The sequence below is a fragment of the Scomber scombrus genome, chromosome 12, assembly GCF_963691925.1.
Source record: "Scomber scombrus chromosome 12, fScoSco1.1, whole genome shotgun sequence".
In the NCBI taxonomy this organism is placed as follows: Eukaryota; Metazoa; Chordata; class Actinopteri; order Scombriformes; family Scombridae; genus Scomber; species Scomber scombrus.
Window position 1 is genome coordinate 4,426,674 of NC_084981.1, and position 18,640 is coordinate 4,445,313.

The 18,640-nt window shown below is 42.7% G+C and overlaps 1 protein-coding gene across 1 annotated transcript in view; it reads right to left on the reverse strand.

Moving 5' to 3' along the window:
• The window catches only part of LOC133992170 (craniofacial development protein 2-like), a 780,535-nt gene extending 775,895 nt beyond the window's left edge, over positions 1-4,640 (reverse strand). The window contains exon 1 of the mRNA XM_062430874.1: positions 3,690-4,640. Within this exon, the coding sequence (XP_062286858.1) occupies positions 3,690-4,189 (500 nt within the window). The 5' untranslated portion in view covers positions 4,190-4,640. The remainder of the gene's footprint in view (positions 1-3,689) is intronic.
• Positions 4,641-18,640: the final 14,000 nt, after the last annotated feature.

Consider the following 18,640-nt stretch of genomic DNA (forward strand, 5'->3'; position numbering starts at 1 on the left):
TATCAAATAATATCAAACACTGTGTTGAGCCTCCATGAAAATAAGGCCTACTCTGTGTGTGTGTGTGTGTGTGTGTGTGTGTGTGTGTGTGTGTGTGTGTGTGTGTGTTTTGTGGGAGACAATCTTTATACTGTTCCCTCTGGCACTCCTCACTGGCCTGCAGGCATACACTCCCAAGTCTCACACATACATACATACACACTAACACACGCACACACACACACACACACACACACACACACACACACACACACACACACACACACACACACACACACACACACACATTTCAAAGTGCTGCTAAACTAGACAATTAGCACAAGAAGCTGAGGGATTTAGATACTTCCTGTCTTTCATTTCTTTTCATTGCGCGTTCATATTTTCCCTTTTTTTTCTTTTTTCTTTGTAATATCATAACTTTTAACATGTGTAACTCATATGAAGTCTGACTGCTACATTTTATTTTATTTTTGTATTTCAAATAATACCATACACTAGACATCAGTATAGCAATATCACAAATTAAAATTACTCCATAATCAGAGTCACCAAAATGTAAATGGCTCTTTAATATAGTGTTATAATGTATATTACAGTATACAGTATATTTGGATTGTTATTTCTAATGCAATAATGTAACCAGTATTTTAATGTTGCTGTTATAGATGGAAGTGTCAATCATGTTTCGAACAAACAGTTGCTAACAAGTAGTTGCTAACAGATTTGGAGTCGTGAATCTGCCTGATGACACCAGGCTGCTACAGAATAACCACACACACCTCTACACACATCACAGTGGTTGGTTATAAATCAATTCTACTATTTTATGAACTACACATCAGGTTAGCAGGAATCATCATAGCCTCTTTTCTAACTTTCTTTTTTAGCAAATGTAGCATCTTATGTTTTATACTGAAATAAACTGCAGTGCAAATACTGCTGTGTCACATTAATGACTAAACTGACCATTTACAAGATGAGATATATTAGAATTATCACTTTTAAACAGGCAATATGTTACAGTATGAGGACATTGGCAGGGTGTTTGGTAGTCCTGTCCGGTATTTTGCTAACCCCGGTTGCTTTTGGTTGGTCAGGTGAGACATTGCATGTGAAAACGTTGGTCTTAAGAACATAGCATTGAGCAGTAGTATTTTGGGGACAGGCAGAGACACATGTTCCAGTGCTTGAAGTCAGTCAGTGGTTTGAATTAGTTAAGATGGTTGAGTTGAGTCAAGTTGTATGTGCCTTGTCCTTTTTAGAATGAGTTGAAACATGGAATTGGTAGAACTGATTTAGTAGTATTGAAGCTTGTGGTAGGCATGTACTTTGATAGAAATGATAAAATCACTTTAGAAACCAGTATGTGTGATGTTAATAAACAGGGAAAGCAAAAATATATCATTTCTCTTAATCAAATACAAAATTCAATTGTTTACCATTATGGCAATTTTCACACCTTAATAGGGCAACGTATCCCAGGAGATGCCATCCATCCATCCATCCATCTTCTTTCCGCTTATCCGGGGTCGGGTCGCGGGGGCAGCAGCCTAAGCAGGGAAACCCAGACTTCCCTCTCCCCAGCCACTTCGTCCAGCTCTTCCCGGGGGATCCCGAGGCGTTCCCAGGCCAGCCGAGAGACATAGTCTCTCCAGCGTGTCCTGGGTCTTCCCCGGGGTCTCCTACCGGTGGGACGTGCCCTGAACACCTCACCCGGGAGGCGTCCGGGAGGCATCCTAACTAGATGCCCGAGCCACCTCATCTGGCTCTTCTCAACGCGGAGGAGCAGCGGGTCTACTCCGAGCTCCTCCCGGATGGCCGAGCTTCTCACCCTATCTCTAAGGGAGAGCCCAGCCACCCTACGGAGGAAGCTCATTTCGGCCGCTTGTACCCGCGATCTCGTTCTTTCGGTCACTACCCAAAGCTCATGACCATAGGTGAGGGTAGGAACGAAGATCGACTGGTAAATCGAGAGCTTCGCCTTTCGGCTCAGCTCTCTCTTCACCACGACGGATCTGTGCAGAGCCCGCATTACTGCAGACGCCGCACCGATCCGCCTGTCGATCTCCCGCTCCATCCTTCCCTCACTCGTGAACAAGATCCCGAGGTACTTGAACTCCTCCACTTGGGGCAGGATCTCATCCCCGACCCAAAGGGTGCACTCCACCCTTTTCCGGCTGAGGACCATGGACTCGGATTTGGAGGTGCTGATTCTCATCCCGGCCGCTTCACACTCGGCGGCGAACCGATCCAGTGAGAGTTGGAGGTCACGGTCTGATGAAGCCAACAGGACCACATCATCTGCAAAAAGCAGTGACCCAATCCTGAGGTCACCAAACCGGAACCCCTCAACGCCCTGGCTGCGCCTAGAAATCCTGTCCATAAAAATTATGAACAGGATCGGTGACAAAGGGCAGCCCTGGCGGAGTCCAACCCCCACCGGAAACGAGTCCGACTTACTACCAGCTATGCGGACCAAGCTCTGACACCGGTTGTACAGGGAACGGACGGCCTGTATCAGGGGGTCCGATACCCCGTACTCCCGGAGAACCCCCCACAGGACCCCCCGAGGGACACGGTCGAATGCCTTTTCCAAGTCCACAAAGCACATGTGGACTGGTTGGGCAAACTCCCATGCACCCTCAAGGATCCTGCAGAGGGTGTAGAGCTGGTCCACAGTTCCACGACCCGGACGAAAACCACATTGCTCCTCCTGAATCCGAGGTTCGACTATCCGACGGACCCTCCTCTCCAGTACCCCCGAATAGACCTTACCAGGGAGGCTGAGGAGTGTGATCCCCCTATAGTTGGAACACACCCTCCGGTCCCCCTTCTTAAAAAGAGGGACCACCACCCCAGTTTGCCAATCCAGAGGCACTGCCCCCGATGTCCACGCGATGTTGCAGAGTCGTGTCAACCATGACAGCCCCACAACATCCAGGGCCTTAAGGAACTCTGGGCGGATCTCATCCACCCCCGGGGCCTTGCCACCGAGGAGCTTCTTGACCACCTCGGCGACCTCAGCCCCAGAGATAGGAGAGCCCACACCCGGGTCCCCAGGCCCTGCTTCCTTACCGGAAGGCGTGTCGGTGGGATTGAGGAGGTCTTCGAAGTACTCCTTCCACCGATCCACGACGTCCCGAGTCGAGGTCAGCAGGGCACCGTCACCCCCATACACAGTATTGACGGTGCACTGCTTCCCCCTCCTGAGACGCCGGATGGTGGTCCAGAACCTCTTCGAAGCCGTCCGGAAGTCGTTCTCCATGGCCTCACCGAACTCCTCCCATGTCCGGGTTTTTGCCTCAGCGACCGCCGCAGCCGCCCCCCGCTTGGCCTGCCGGTACCTGCCTGCTGCCTCCGGAGTCCCACAGGCCAAAAAGGCCCTATAGGACTCCTTCTTCAGCGTGACGGCATCCCTCACCGCCGGTGTCCACCAGCGGGTTCGGGTATTGCCGCCACGACAGGCACCGACCACCTTGCGGCCACAAGACCGGTCGGCTGCCTTGACAATGGAGGCGCGGAACATGGCCCACTCGGACTCAATGTCCCTCGCCTCCCCTGGTACATGGTCAAAGTTCTCCCGGAGGTGGGAATTGAAGCTCTCTCTGACAGGAGACTCTGCCAGACGTTCCCAGCAGACCCTCACAATGCGTTTAGGTCTGCCAGGTCTGACCGGCATCCTCCCCCACCATCGGAGCCAACTCACCACCAGGTGGTGATCAGTTGACAGCTCCGCCCCTCTCTTTGCCCGAGTGTCCAAGACATGCGGCCGCAAGTCCGACGACACGACTACAAAGTCAATCATCGAACTGCGGCCTAGGGTGTCCTGGTGCCAAGTGCACATATGGACACCCTTATGCTTGAACATGGTGTTTGTTATGGACAATCTGTGACGAGCACAGAAGTCCAATAACAAAACACCGCTCGGGTTTAGATTGGGGGGGCCGTTCCTCCCAATCACACCCTTCCAGGTCTCACTGTCGCTGCCAACGTGAGCGTTGAAGTCCCCCAGCAGAATGATGGAATCCCCAGAGGGAGCACTTTCCAGCACCCCCTCCAAGGAGTCCAGAAAGGGTGGATACTCTGAACTGCTGTTTGGGCCATAGGCACAAACAACAGTCAGGATCCGTCCCCCCACCCGTAGGCGGAGGGAGGCTACCCTTTCATCCACTGGGGTAAACTCCAACATACAGGCGCCAAGCCGAGGGGCAATAAGTATTGCCACCCCTGCCCGGCGCCTTTCACCAATGGCAACTCCAGAGTGGACGAGAGTCCAACCCCTCTCGAGAAGACTGGTTCCAGAGCCCTTGCTATGCGTCGAGGTGAGGCCGACTATGTCTAGTTGGAACTTCTCAACCTCGCGCACCAGCTCAGGCTCCTTCCCCGCCAGAGAGGTGACATTCCACGTCCCTAGAGCTAGCTTCTGCAGCCGAGGATCGGACCGCCAAGGTCCCCGCCTTCGGCTGCTGCCCAGCTCACACTGCACCCGACCCCTTTGGCCCCTCCTACGGGTGGTGAGCCCACGGGAAGGGGGTCCCACGTTGCCTCTTCGGGCTGTGCCCGGCCGGGCCCCATGGGTGCAGGCCCGGCCACCAGGCGCTCGCCATCGAGCCCCCTCCCCAGGCCTGGCTCCAGGGGGGGGCCCCGGTGACCCGCGTCCGGGCAGGGGAAACGAGGTTCCATTTAAATTAATCATCATAAGGGGTGTTTGTGATGCATCTCATAAAATCTAAAATATACAGCATATTTTAAAAATGTTTGTGGAAGTGTTTTACTAAATTAAAATCTTCACACCTCATTTTCCACTCCTCACTGTTTAAGGGTCTAATATAATGCCCTCCAGTACACCCCCACCCACTACGACAAGTTTCTTCAATGTAGAATTGATGGCATAGCTGTTAGATTGGATTGTATTAGACTGTAAAGGTGTTCCTAATAAAGTGCTCTCTGGGTGTATTATCTAATGTTTTTTTCCTAGTTCCGGTTCTTTCGTCATGTACCCAGTAACCACAGAGCTAAGCAGCCATGTCTTTGGAAACTACACTCTGGCAACTCAGCAACTTCATAATGCGGTCCCTGGTGATCGGTCCCTGACATTTAGGCTGAATTAAAATTGTCAGCACCATCTGTAATGTTAACATGTTATAGTTGTGTGTAGATTGTGTGAAGGTTTTGTTCATCTGCACAGATTCCCAGAGCTGAAAATCATCTGGAATATGTCCTGATACCCACATAAAGAAGTACTTGGTGAGTTAAATCATAGAGTATATGAACCATAGACTAACTAAACAATCAAACATGTAGCTTCCATGCTCTCACCTACGAGGAAGTATACTCTACTGCACGGTACGTCTCGAATAACTGTAGGTGTGCTGAAATGTCAAGCTTGTGCAATTAGGTCTGTGCTGCTGTCAAGGTGCTCCTACCTCTTTGCAAATTGTTGTTCTTGTTTGCTGCCTACAGTTCAAACACGTCTTTGGAATATCTGCACTCCCATTTCTTACAGGTATATCAGCTGGGTAGCTTTACAGGATGTAAGTCTAGTAAGACCTGTTACTACTTGTGTCCGTTGTGTTGCATAGGTTGTGCTCAATTGCCAATGGCGACGGTGCGAGTCCAAATCGGACATGTTCTAGTCAGAGATGAAGCAATAAGTTGTTTCATTTAATAAGTTGATTGACCAAAGTAATTGGTAACTGTTTAGTTTATGTCGTGCAAGCAGGAATACGAAACATTTCTTGTTTACAAGTTCTTAAATGTAAACATTAGCTCCTTTTCTGTTTTTATATCATTGTAAATTCAACATCTTTGGATTTTGGACTGTCTCATTGGGCTTTGGGGAATTTCTTATGGCCACTTTTGCTATATTCTGACAATTTATTGACATTTGAGAAATCATATTGGAGTAAGTATTAGAGTAATTCATATTGAAAAAGGCAGCTACACTCCTTAATACTTTTTCTTCCATTTTGATGACATTAGTAAAACAAATGGAGGAAAAAAATGGTGTTTGGAATCTGTCATTAGACAGACCGATTCAGCAGAGCCGACCAATCCCTGAGTATGTTGGCTTCATAATGTAGAAGGTGGGTGTGGTGGTCTGATCTACAGCTACAGCCGAGACTTGAGCTTCCCCAAGACATGTTGGAATTTCTTTAAAACGTTGTTCTCCATCTCGTTGATGGAATTGAATAGGATGCTTTTCAAAAAGATGCAGATCCTAATACATGGATAATCTCACCTGTAATCAATGAGACTGTAAACCTTGGGTTAGATTTACTGAACAATTGTGAACTGAATATCTTTGGACTCTTCATTGTACCAAAAAAAGCAATTTCAACAGTTGTGACATTTATTTCCAGTTTCTCAGTTTTGAGCACAGCATCTGAACATCTTCAGATTTTTGGACCGCTCTCTGTCTGGACTTAAAGAAGATGTGTAAAGACAGAAGAGTGATGGATTTCTATCAGATTTGCCATCCCCCAACCAAGATTGCTAAATATTTGCATTTGTTTGTAATTTGTTAGCAGTTGTTGATATTTCTGTTATGAAGCTGCAAACTGAGCATTTTTGCACTTTTGACTGCTGACTAGACAAAAAATATATCTGAAAACACAACATTAATTTAAAAAAAAAAAAAAAGAAGCAGTTTCTAAATTGTTAGTATTCACTGATATTTCTGTTATGTAACTCATCTCTAAACACTAAAAAAAGTGACTTTTTAAAATGATTTTGGTCATCAATCAACCAACACTGCCAAACTCCATCCACATTATTAAATGTAAAAACTATATTCAAACATCAAAACCGCTCAATCAGGACATGTGAAGCCTGTAATTGTGCTGCATTCAAATTGAGATAATGTTCAAACTTGACACTTTTCAAGCATGTTTAACCCTTATTTACTCATGCATACGTTGAGCTATAAACTTCATTGAAACTTTGAAATGCCTCACATCTTTCACACATTAAAAATTATTATTCAACTTTCATATCCCATTAAAACCTTTTTAAAATATTCAACTTGTATGAACCTTAGTTATAATGGAAGTCTATTAGAAAAACACTCATCTTCAAATCATTCATACATTCACATAGATACTTCATTCACACTTTGAATAGACCATAATACCTGGGACTTTCTCACATTAATTCAACACTTTCATATCCTTTATAGTTTTTACACAATCACAATTCAAGTTTCATAAGATTTTTTTTCTCCGATTTTTACATTCGTGTGTATTGCGTGGGATATTCAGACCCAGAGTCATCAAATATTATCAATAATCTTCAACACATTATTATCTTACTCCCACAGCCTCCACTCAACAAGCACAATTTCTACACTGAAATGTAGAAAAATATGTCCTCTCTCATCCAATGTTACTTCCATTGAAATAGGACTCATGGTTTTTGAATAACTGGCCTAAAAAGCTGAGTGCTGTCTATCAGTCTCATAGACTCCCATGTTATCTGAGAGCTGAAGCTCCTTGTCAGACACAGAGATGATGGTGATATATATTTAATCATGGCTCCTTTATTTTAAGACATACAGACTTATATCATGCATCAGTCTTGCCAGTGAAGTCTCTGGTCACTTAAACTAAACATTTCTTTGCAATCTGACTTTAAGTTTTTGAGTGATAAGAAGTTGTTAGTGGTCTAATTTTGGTTAAGGGGCTGAAATATTCCAATGGATTATGAATGTTGGGGCTTTTTCACCCCTGCCACAGGGGCGTCTGTCTCTCGGTAGAAACTGACACACGTATGTCTAATTCAATGGTTAAATTATCAGTCTACACACAGTGCACACACACACACACTGTCATTTCTGATGTTCATAATAAAAGTCCAAGATGGTAGCTTTATCATAACACAAAAGTCAGGAAGACCCAGGGTTTGCTTGTGCACATAATAGAGCATGTAGCAGGTAAAAAGTCAAAACTTCCCAATAAGGACGAGTTTGTAGGTAAAAATAGTCTGTTTGCATAGATTAGACAGTGCTGCATAGATAAATGTGTGGTCCTGTATGAAGTTGTCCCTGACACCCAGAGGCCTCATCATCCACCATGATCCAGACTCTGATGCATCGACCCAAGCCCGAGTCTCGCATCAATAAATCCATCCCTCCTCCTCCGACTCCACTCCATTCTTCTTTTTTTTTCTCTCCCTCTCCTGTGACCGGGGAGGTGAGAGGTGTCCTGAAAAAGAAGAATGAACACAGCGACAGTCTATCACGGCAAGGTCGAACCGTGTCCAAAACTCTGGGACACGCGGACAAGGGGTTGTGAGGGATGTGGAGGGCGAGTGAAAAATGGAAAGAGATGTTAGGACAGAAATAAAGACAAAAAGGCAGAAATTCTGTCAGGATAGATAGATAGATAGATAGATAGATAGATAGATAGATAGATAGATAGATAGATAGATAGATAGATAGATAGATAGATAGATAGATAGATAGATAGATAGATAGATAACTTTGTACCTGACAGCAAGGCCATTTGTTTCAAACATTATAATTTTCCTTATTTAACAAACAAGAAAATGTGTAACAGTGTTGTGAGCCTGTTGGGAGATAGAAATCAAAGTTTTCAATTATCCAGTAAATATAGCAACTCTTTCAATAGATTGGAAAAATGAATGGAACTAAGAACTTTAGTACAGACATTAAATGAATTAGTGACTCTGCATCAGCAGACTGCTTATTTGCTTCCGACAGGCCCTGTCCTCAGCTTTTTTTTCCCCACAAATGGGGCATAGTTACCATGCCAAGGTGGGAGGATCTGAGGGGTATAGCGGTACTGTAAGGGGTGGGAAGTTCTATGACATATGTAGGGGTGAGACCATGGAGAGATTTATAAACAATTAGAATACTTTTGAAGGTTATCCTGTATTGAACGGGAGCAAGTGTAAGGATGCAAGGATGGGGGTGATGTGGTCTCATTTCTTGGACCTTGTTAATAACGAGGCAGCAGCATTTTTGGTTAGTTGTAAGTGGGAAATGGTCGTCTGTGAGGTTCCTTGGTAGACGGAGTTACAGTAGTCCAGCCTTGATGATATTAGTGCATGAATGACTCTTTCTAGGTCAAAATGAGAGGCAATACCTAATTTTGGAGATGGTTCCGAGTTGGAATAAGCAGGGCCTCACAAGGGAATTTATCTGTTTGTTGGCATCTAGAACTCAAAAATTAAATATAATACCCAGGTTCTTAGCATGTGGTCTGATGTAGGTGGAAAGGTAGTTGAGGTTCTGGGCAATAACAGTGGTATGATGTGGGGGGCCAAAGAGTATCATCTGCGTAACAGTGAAAAGAGATGTCATGAGTTTGGATGATCCTTCCCAATGGGAACATATATACACAAAAAAGAAGTGGACCTAATACTGAGCCCTGTGGAACCCCTCTTGAAATATTTAGGTAACATTTAGGTAACATTTAGGTATCTACAGCACAAAGGATGACAATTGCCACTCTTATTAGAGCTGTTTCTGTGCTGTGGTGATTGCACAACCTTGACTGGAATTGCTCTAAAATATTGTTTTGGTTTGAAACTGATAGAATATGAATAAAAACAACCCTTTCTAACACCTCAGATAAAAAAAGAACCCCTTAGAAAATTGGCCTAAAATGATTTGGAATGATGAACTATGGCATGTTTCAAACCAGACGGGACTGTGCCTGTGACTAGAGAACTGTTAAAAATCGTCAGTATGCTTGAACCAACTGGTGCAAATGTTTTAAGAGCTTTGGAATTACATCAAGTTAACAGTTAATGGGCTTCATGTCTGCAATAATGTGACCAAGCTGGGGTAAAGAGACAACACGCAAATTATTAAAAGCAGGAGGGTCCTCGAAAGCCTGTGAGAAATCTTTGATAGGATGTGAAATATTTGACCTAATGCTGTCAGTTTTGTTTAGAAAAAAGTCCTTTAACTGTGCATGGCTGATTTGGGAGGAATTTGTAGTGCAGGAAGCAGAGGGGTTAATTACAGAGTTTATGGTGCTAAACAGAATCCTCAAATTATGACTGCTCTTGGTGATAATATTTTAGAGGTATTATGCTTTGGCATCTTCTTTGGAACCACGGATGTCCCCCCTCCCCTGTCCCCCGCTGGCCCGCACTCACATTACCTGTACTCAAGCACGGTTGCCTCCGACACATTGCGCAAAAACATATAGACGGTTTACTCTCATAAAACATGCACAGGTGTGTGTTCGCGTGCTGTGCGCCGGTAAAACACAACACAGCCGATCAATTAACACAACGCACTATGATTAAAAAGTGCAAGCTTGTTCTTCTGAGTCATGCCTGTGTAGTATGCAGTACTAGATACTTGTGTAAAGCAGACGTCCTGATTCAACTCTTTACTCCAGTAAAAGTAAGACTTAGTTTAATGACTTAGAAGTCGCCAAATGACTTACTTTAACGAATTTCGTTAGTTTATATAATGCAGATTTGTAAAATATTACTTTTATGAGGGTCACAGTCACAGACAATAAACTTAGTATTTCATAATTGTGGTAGCAGCCGTGCAGCAGATGTAATGAAGTCCACGCAGCACGCTGGATGCAAACTAATATAGAGCCTATTCATTATAATGTCGATGGACATAAATTGAGTTCTTTCGCCTTAATAATGATACAATAATACACAAAAAATGTTCGGATTGGGAACCCATATATGCATAATGTATCCGCGTTGCATTTAGTGTTGCGTCAATTGACCAGGGCTCAGCTAGTGTTGCCTTTTAAAAATCGTCAATTTCCTGGGATTCCCTGGAAAAGAAGCCAATTTTCCAGGGAATCCCAGTTTAAAATTTCTTATTTTCGGGAAAAATATTAATCCCTAGTGCGCATGCGTGACCAAGTGTACCGTGCCTAAGCACACCTCTTCCAAGTGTACCGTACCAGGGAAGTGTACCGTACTCAAGCACGGTACACTTGCACTCACAGTAGCCAAATAATCCGGATTTTAGGGGGCAAACGTGCTTGGGCACGGTACGATTGCCTAGTGTGAGTACGCCCTTATGCTCTGCTTTCTGACATTTTTCTTCTAATAGAGTGCCAATTTTGGTAAGTGGTCACCTGCGGTATTACAGAAACATAATCCCCAAAACAGCCCAAAAAGCAATTTCCCCACAGACAACCATTATAAAAGAGTCATCTGTAAAACTGTTGGCAGGATACTTCCAACTGCAAATAGGGTCAACTATGACTGTTTCTGTTTTATAAGGTTTTATATTTGTAAAACTCTCATTGAACCTAGAGCCCATTTAATGAATTTTCAAAAAAAGTATTTTTTTTAACAGTGGATTTCCTTAAACTTGAACTATAATTAAACTGAAAAAATGAGAAATGAGATAATAATATTGAATAAATAATATAAATATATATTAGATCACAAACTTGAATAACTATGTTGTAGTGTATTGCCCCAACATACTGAAAACACCTGACATTTGAAAATGTGAAAAGTAATGCCATTCATTTCTGATTCTTGCAGAGCAAATGAAGAGAAATGCTGTACCCTCATCCTGAACTGGTCCTAAATCTATACTACAGCTGCAGTCACAAATTTGGTGACGAAGGAGAGATGATAAAATTTACTTCACGTGGACCCACACGGATCCGGAAACCATGAAACGGCCTTTAGTATAGGGCCTGTGAGGTATTACTCAGGGCAAACATGCCCATTCTATGCTCACTGGTGGACTATGAAGCTTTGTGTGTGCATGTGGGGTGCATTAACAATTGGATTTTTGTCAACTCTATTTTCTTATCAGGATTATAGCGGCTGGGCAGTAAGAGAAGAATACTGAGCATGGTTTTACTCATTTACCCCAAAATCCAACTGTAAAACTGTGGGAACAAAGTAGACTTATAGAAAAGTGAGATGGAAGACATGTCCCTTACATACTTGGCCTTCCTCGGTATGCCGTGGTTCTCTATCCTTCACTCCTTGAGACAGTTCAAAGGGGTCCTTTAGTGTTCTAAGGGTTCCTCAGCAGAATAAAGGAACAGTATTAATTCAATTTACATTTAAATCACTGGGACGATCCCAATAACAGCATGTTTTAAAGAGGACTCTTGTAATCAAAGGCTTCACTGGTGTCTCATCACATGTAGTACAGAGAGCTCAACACAAGTTCCAGACTGAATCAGAAATATTTGGGCAGAAAAACAATCGAATCGTGGTGCCTTCTGTCCGTCTTGTGCTTCTGTTTTAAATAATTTTTGGGTTTGATATAAAAAAAAAAACATTTACAACGACACTCTGTAGTTCATCATCTGCTGCATAAACGGCATCGTTCAAATCAAGACCCACACCTCGGAGATAAGAAATGAGAAATAGTGTCTTGCGAGACAACATGCAGAACACACTCTCACACACGCTCGCTGGGCATAAGGATGGGGGCTTAGCCAACTTCTGCGAGTCGTCCCGACTTAACTTGAGCTCCAGACCGGGTCTTAATATTCCGGCAGAGCAGCGGAGCCGTTCTTCTGCACGACCAATCCCATCGTCAAGTCAAATTTGCATTAGCAAATGGGAAAGCAGCGACGGCCTATTTGTTAATCTGATCTTTGTTTACCCAACACTCTTGTAATCCACTTTTAATTAAATAGCCGCCCAAATATGTGCGAGCAGCAGTTTGACTTTGTCTGTGCCCACATAGCCAGACTGACACAGACAGAGAGATAGAGAACGAAAAGGAAGGAAGAAGGAAGGAAAGAAAAAGAAAGAGACATTGGTTTTCTGTTGTTACACTCCCTGCTGAGCTGGCTTGAGAGATTCAGTTCTGCACACAGCACACAGCACACATCTCCTTTTCATGCAGAGAAACTTAAATTGCACTGTGCATTATTTTCTAAAGCGCATCCGATGATACGCACACAAACACACACTGTACCTATACACTATACATACACAACCCAGGGTTTATGCGGGTCACTTCTGGAGATGCAGCTTATCCCATTGTCTGGTCAAATATCTAATTCTAACCTCACAATAGATTTGTATATCCTATCTGTCATAAACCACACGCTGTGTAGTTTGAATAAATCAAATAACGCACACACATATACACACACACACAAGCAAAAAAACACTTTCAGAAAACACTCTCTGGCCCCTATCACCCAACAACCCACACACACACATGCACAGTACACAATATGGCTGCATAATGTCCTTTATCTATTTATAGTTAATGCCATCCTAGGCCTGATAATGCAAGCAGATACCTGGTAGGCAATTACATCTTCCCGATTCCCTCTGCAATAAAAATGCACTAGTAATAGAAAAAAAGGGGTAAATAACACAGCGGCGTGAATGAAGCCGGCCTGGCCTGCACTACACTTCCCCAATAAGTCAGCCTGCACTGACACAAGCCACATTGTCATTCATATGTGGCTCCTCCGCTGTTTTTACATGTGAAGGGAAGGCACTGGCAGGGACATTGTGTCTCTATCTGGGTATTAGAGGTGACATCACATTATCCTCATCCCCTAACACATATCTAAATAACTCTCTTCTGGGTTGTTTGTGTGCTCTTTTTCTTTCTTTGCAGGTTTGTATTCATGCAAGCCAGACTTGCACGTGTGAGTTAGAGAGAGAGAGAAAGAAGGTGCCATGCAGATTGTGTGAATATGTGCGCGTGTGTGTGTGTTTTGTGCTGTAATTCAACGCTAAAGAATCGGTAACATCAGACAAAAGCCACATTGCTTCTCCAAGTTGGACGGAGGTACATATCCATTAACTGGACTTTGTGCACATGTATCGGTTACAGCTACAGAATCAAAATGCGGGACGAGAAGCATCCGTGTAGCATTATTTAGCATCTATCTGGCACAACAGAGTCACGTCAAAGGAGGCAAACATTCTCTCTCTTTCAAAGATTATTTTTTTGGCATTTTTATATTTATTGGATACATAATCTGGATGCAGACAGGAACGTTGGGGGAAAGAGGGTTTTATGAATGGGTCATTTGTTAGTTGCTGCTATTAAGAAGATCATGATTCAAACCTTTTGAGACCACAAAGTTAGGAATTTGGTACGTTACCTCAAAATGACAAAAAAAAACCTGGAGCCAGAAAAAATCTTTAAATACTCATTTAATCTTAATTCTCGAGACTGGGGTCCCTGCAAAACTCAAAGGTCCCTGCAAACCATAAAGGTATACTTTACCTCTGTGGTTTGCAGGGACCTATGAGATAAACGTAATATCTCAGGTACTTTATTCTATCATTCCAATTTTTCACGACTTTGTCTATCAATTTGGTCCTAATGACTTCATATCATTGTTTTCTGCTTCTGTTTAAATTAGTGCTTGTTAACAAATACCAATGTATTGGAGTCACTGGGGACCCCAGTCAAAAGCAATTCTGTTCATGCAGTTTTAATAGATGGAACTATTTATTGAGTGGATGTTTGCCATGAGTCCTTATTTAAAGTATCACACACTATCAGTAAGGGGGGGGGGGGGGGGGGGGTAAGGGCACTCTGTCAGTCATTTTGAAGGAGACAGACACAGATTGCCTTATGCCGGTGGGATAAAAGTTGCAATTTGTATTAAAGAAAAGTATATATTTTAGTTGTATACATTATGCAAATGAACTTTCCTAAAATAAAAAATATTCTGTTCTTTTTCAGATGGCATTAATCACATAAATAATAGCGTTTTTAGAAGAAATAAGTTCACATTTTGCTATGATGGTTGTTTCTTACAGTAGTTTGTTCTAGTCAGTAGTCCTTGTATGTTAAATACCGTGTTGGTAGAATGACAGTTAAAGTGTTTAGCATGTTGTAGCCTTTTAAACCCATTAACCTTTTTTCACCACTTTTTGTTCCAGTTATATCTCAGCTGTCTATCATGTTATAATCAGGCTAAATCAGTTCTTCTTGTAAACGTATGTCTGTATTATATTTTTTCCACGTCTACTTAAATGTGTTTCGACAGCATAAAACAACATGATAATGGATTTTTCTATTAATGGATGTCATGTATGTGTCAAGTATAAACATACAGTCATATGATGTGTTCATTCTTAAAAACCAATAGTGCATATACAGTATGTTGATGATGTCTGACATGACACGGGTTCAGAGGAAGGAATGGAAGTAACGAATCGAGTCTTTCTTTTGCTGAGACCAATAAATAGTAATTGGAAATAACCTTATTTCCATTACAGCTGACCATGTTCCCAAAGCTTTCCATCATGGAAACTTTTAGGTATTAAATGCCAACTTCCAAAGTGGCAAATTTAAAATAATGCAAATTTCCTCCTACATGGCATCAAAAGGTCATCGAGCATTTCTTGTTATAGTTTGCAGTATGTACAACTTTAACTGTTGCTGTGACTTGGGGGGTATAACATGTGGTTTTATAACTGTGCGTTTGACAGTCATATATTTGTTCCCATATATTTTTGATTGTGTATTTTTTGCATGAATCTAAAGGCGGGGGTAATTTTAACCCTCCCCCAGACATTACTGCAGCCCGCAGTAAGTGCTTTAGCTCTGAAACACCTTCTATCCTCACTGTAAACAGAAACTGTAAGAAGTATTTAGCTTCGCCGGACCATGAATATTCATTGCTGGTTCATTTTTCTCATAACGCTGCAGTCATAAAGGAGGAGCGGGGCTTTAATACAGCCGTCGTTCCAGGGAGAGTATTAAGGAGAGATTTAATAGAGGCGTGAGTATGGACTGACTCATTATCTTTCTATTAGCTCTGTCGCTGCACGCTCTCTGCCAGCAGGGTTATACTGACTTCTATTAGGTTAGTGGTCAGATACACACACTCACACACACACATATTCACACAAAAAAAAAAGAAAAAGAAAAGAAAACCCTGCTAATATAGGCTAATATAGTAGCCAGTACTACCCGACAGCAATGGTTCAAGCAAATGAGTGTCCTTAGGATTTGATTTACAAGGCTGGTAAACCTGTTATCCTGTGAGTGTGTGTGTAATGTAGTGTGTTTTTGTGTTAAAGGCAAAGGCTGATATGTATAACTGGAAAAACCATTATCTCACACATATGAACTCACAATGATGATTTTTGCATTTACCTACTCTCTGACCAATAATCATGTATTATTTTGCCAGGAATACTATGAAGGATGGTTTAATCTTTCTGGTTTTACACTTTTTTTTTTTTTTAAAGCATTTTGGAGGCTGGTAAATACAACCCATACAATGCTTTAAAAAGTTTTTCTATATAAGTATATTCAGTCAGCAAGTGAAATATATAGTGTGGCTGCAGCTACTTCTGTTGCATAGTTTATCTATAGGGCTGTGACTAATAATTATCTTCCATTGTCGATTCATTTGTTGTCTATTTTCTCAATTAATTAATTAATTAGGTGTTTGGTCTACAAAATATCAACAACAAATAAGTAAATAAAACTGTATTTTTTCCATACATTAAGTTATTCTGGAAATAGGGTTAAAAATGTGATGTGTCAGATAATATACTTTAATCAGGCAAGTAGTATTCTATGGTCTATGGCCCATACAGCTCAAACATGATGTGTTCCTTCTGTCTGAAAACTGAGGAGGAGCAGAGGAGGCAGCAGGAGGCCAGAGTAGAAGGAGCAGGAAAGAGCAGTGCGACAAGGATGAAAAGGAGCGAGTGAGGTGGGAGCAGAGGAGGAGCATTGACGGAAGGACATGCAGGATCAGTAGGACAAAACAGGAGGACGGTTATAGTGTTTTTTGTAGTGTCTTGATTAAAGTAATTGGTTTAAGGTAGTATGATGGTATAATGCAGTGATGGAAGAAATATTCAGTATACTTAACTTGTAAAAACAATGTAAACACACTCCACTGCCAGTCAAAGTCATCTATGAAAGATTTTACTTAAGTGAAAATACGTAAGTATTAGCAACAAGTGGTACTTTAAGTATTAAAGTAAAAGGACCCGTTATACTATGTATCATAATGAGATTATTAATACTGAAGCATCAGTGTGTAAGCAGCATTTTACTGTTATAGCTGCTGGAGGTGGGGTTAGCTTGTTCAGTCCAGTGGTTCCCAACCTAAAGCCAAGAACATTGAAAACCACAGATTTAATGTTTAACACGGTGCTGTGACTTTCCACCACTAGTACAATGCCATAAGTACATTTCCCAAATGCGATCTCCATCACAAATAAGCTTTGTATTACTGTGAGCTGACCAGAGAAAAGTAGAATATAACCTCCTACCGACAGCAAACATTTTGAATTAAGATCTTCAAATGTAAAAAACACCTTTGCTATCCTCAATTTCAACTGCACAGACACCACCTGTCAGTGGTAGGAGCCAAAGGCAGCTAAGAGGACACGCTCTGTGGAGGATCTGTTCCCCCAGAAGACCTATAACCCTTTGACAAAAGAGCCACCCACTGACGATCACAACTGGCTGAGAGACAGACTCAGGGGCAGGTTCTCAGGAATGTCTTGGCTTCTCTCAGCTGAGTCAGAAGAGAAAAAAATACACCTTGGCAACGCTTTCGGTTCCTAAAATTGTGGAATCTGCGGCTATCCTGGCCAGCATGGTCTTGACAGAGGAGCAACAGAGGGCCATTCAGGTTTTCACAACTGGCCAACGCACCAACCTAAACTGGCATTTGGAGATGGAGGCTAACCGCCAGCAACTTGTCAACCTGTCCAAAGCACAGGATGGTGTTTTGTCTGTACAGTGGGGGAGGGCATCACAGCTTTCACCACTGAAACACAGATGCCAGTCCAGAAGTCAGACTTCTGCAATCTGAATCAACATGGTTGGGAGCATCTCAAGATGGTCTGCTGGGGTCTTCCAAGATGCTGTAGGTAGTGTCCCTGTGGCACCAGGGATCTGACAATTACTGAAGCATTGCAAAGCCAGGGCTTCTGTCAGTAAGGAAAGGGGTAGTTATGAGCACCATCATTACTGGCACCAAGTAGCTTCACCTCACTGCAAGACAGACCTGCTACTTTGTGATCTGGACTACAAAAGAGAGCCATTATCCCCATGGCCAGAGATAACAATTGGCAGTCAGATGTGTTTGGCTCTGGAGGATCTTTTAAAAGCCCGCATGCTGAAGCTGGCACTGCAGTGAACTTGTTCTGTAAATAGATTTTCATGTATTTTTGTAACAGTCCTGTTAATCATAACCAGTTCTTCGAGGGGGAAGCAAAGGATCAACGTTCTCCATCCACTTCCTGCCAGTACCTTTGTGTAGGAAAGCTAATGATCCCAAAGCTATCAAATAACTAAATTCAATATAACATAGGCTCAAACAAGGTAGGCTGTGCCAGTGTTTCTTCTTAGCTCTTAGGTCCGAGAGAGGGAGGCAAGGGTAGACAACACAGTCAGGACAGGTGTGTAACATTGCCAAAAAGTGTGACAAGAGTACTGACCTTCAAAGTGACTTAGTAGGAGGAAGAAAGCACAGTGTTGCTGGCTGGAATGCACTATTATGCTGCCATTTCTTTTATGAGAGGACTTTGGAGGTTCACTAGTGCACAGCATACCCTGAACCCGGTATGAACCTCATCTGCAAGGTTCCGCGGATAAGATGGGGTGAGTTTCAGAAGTTTATGAACTCTTTCATTGGTTTGCCCTCTCAACATGTATCCTATTCTGTGCAATCAGCTTTTAGCATGTGTTTCACTG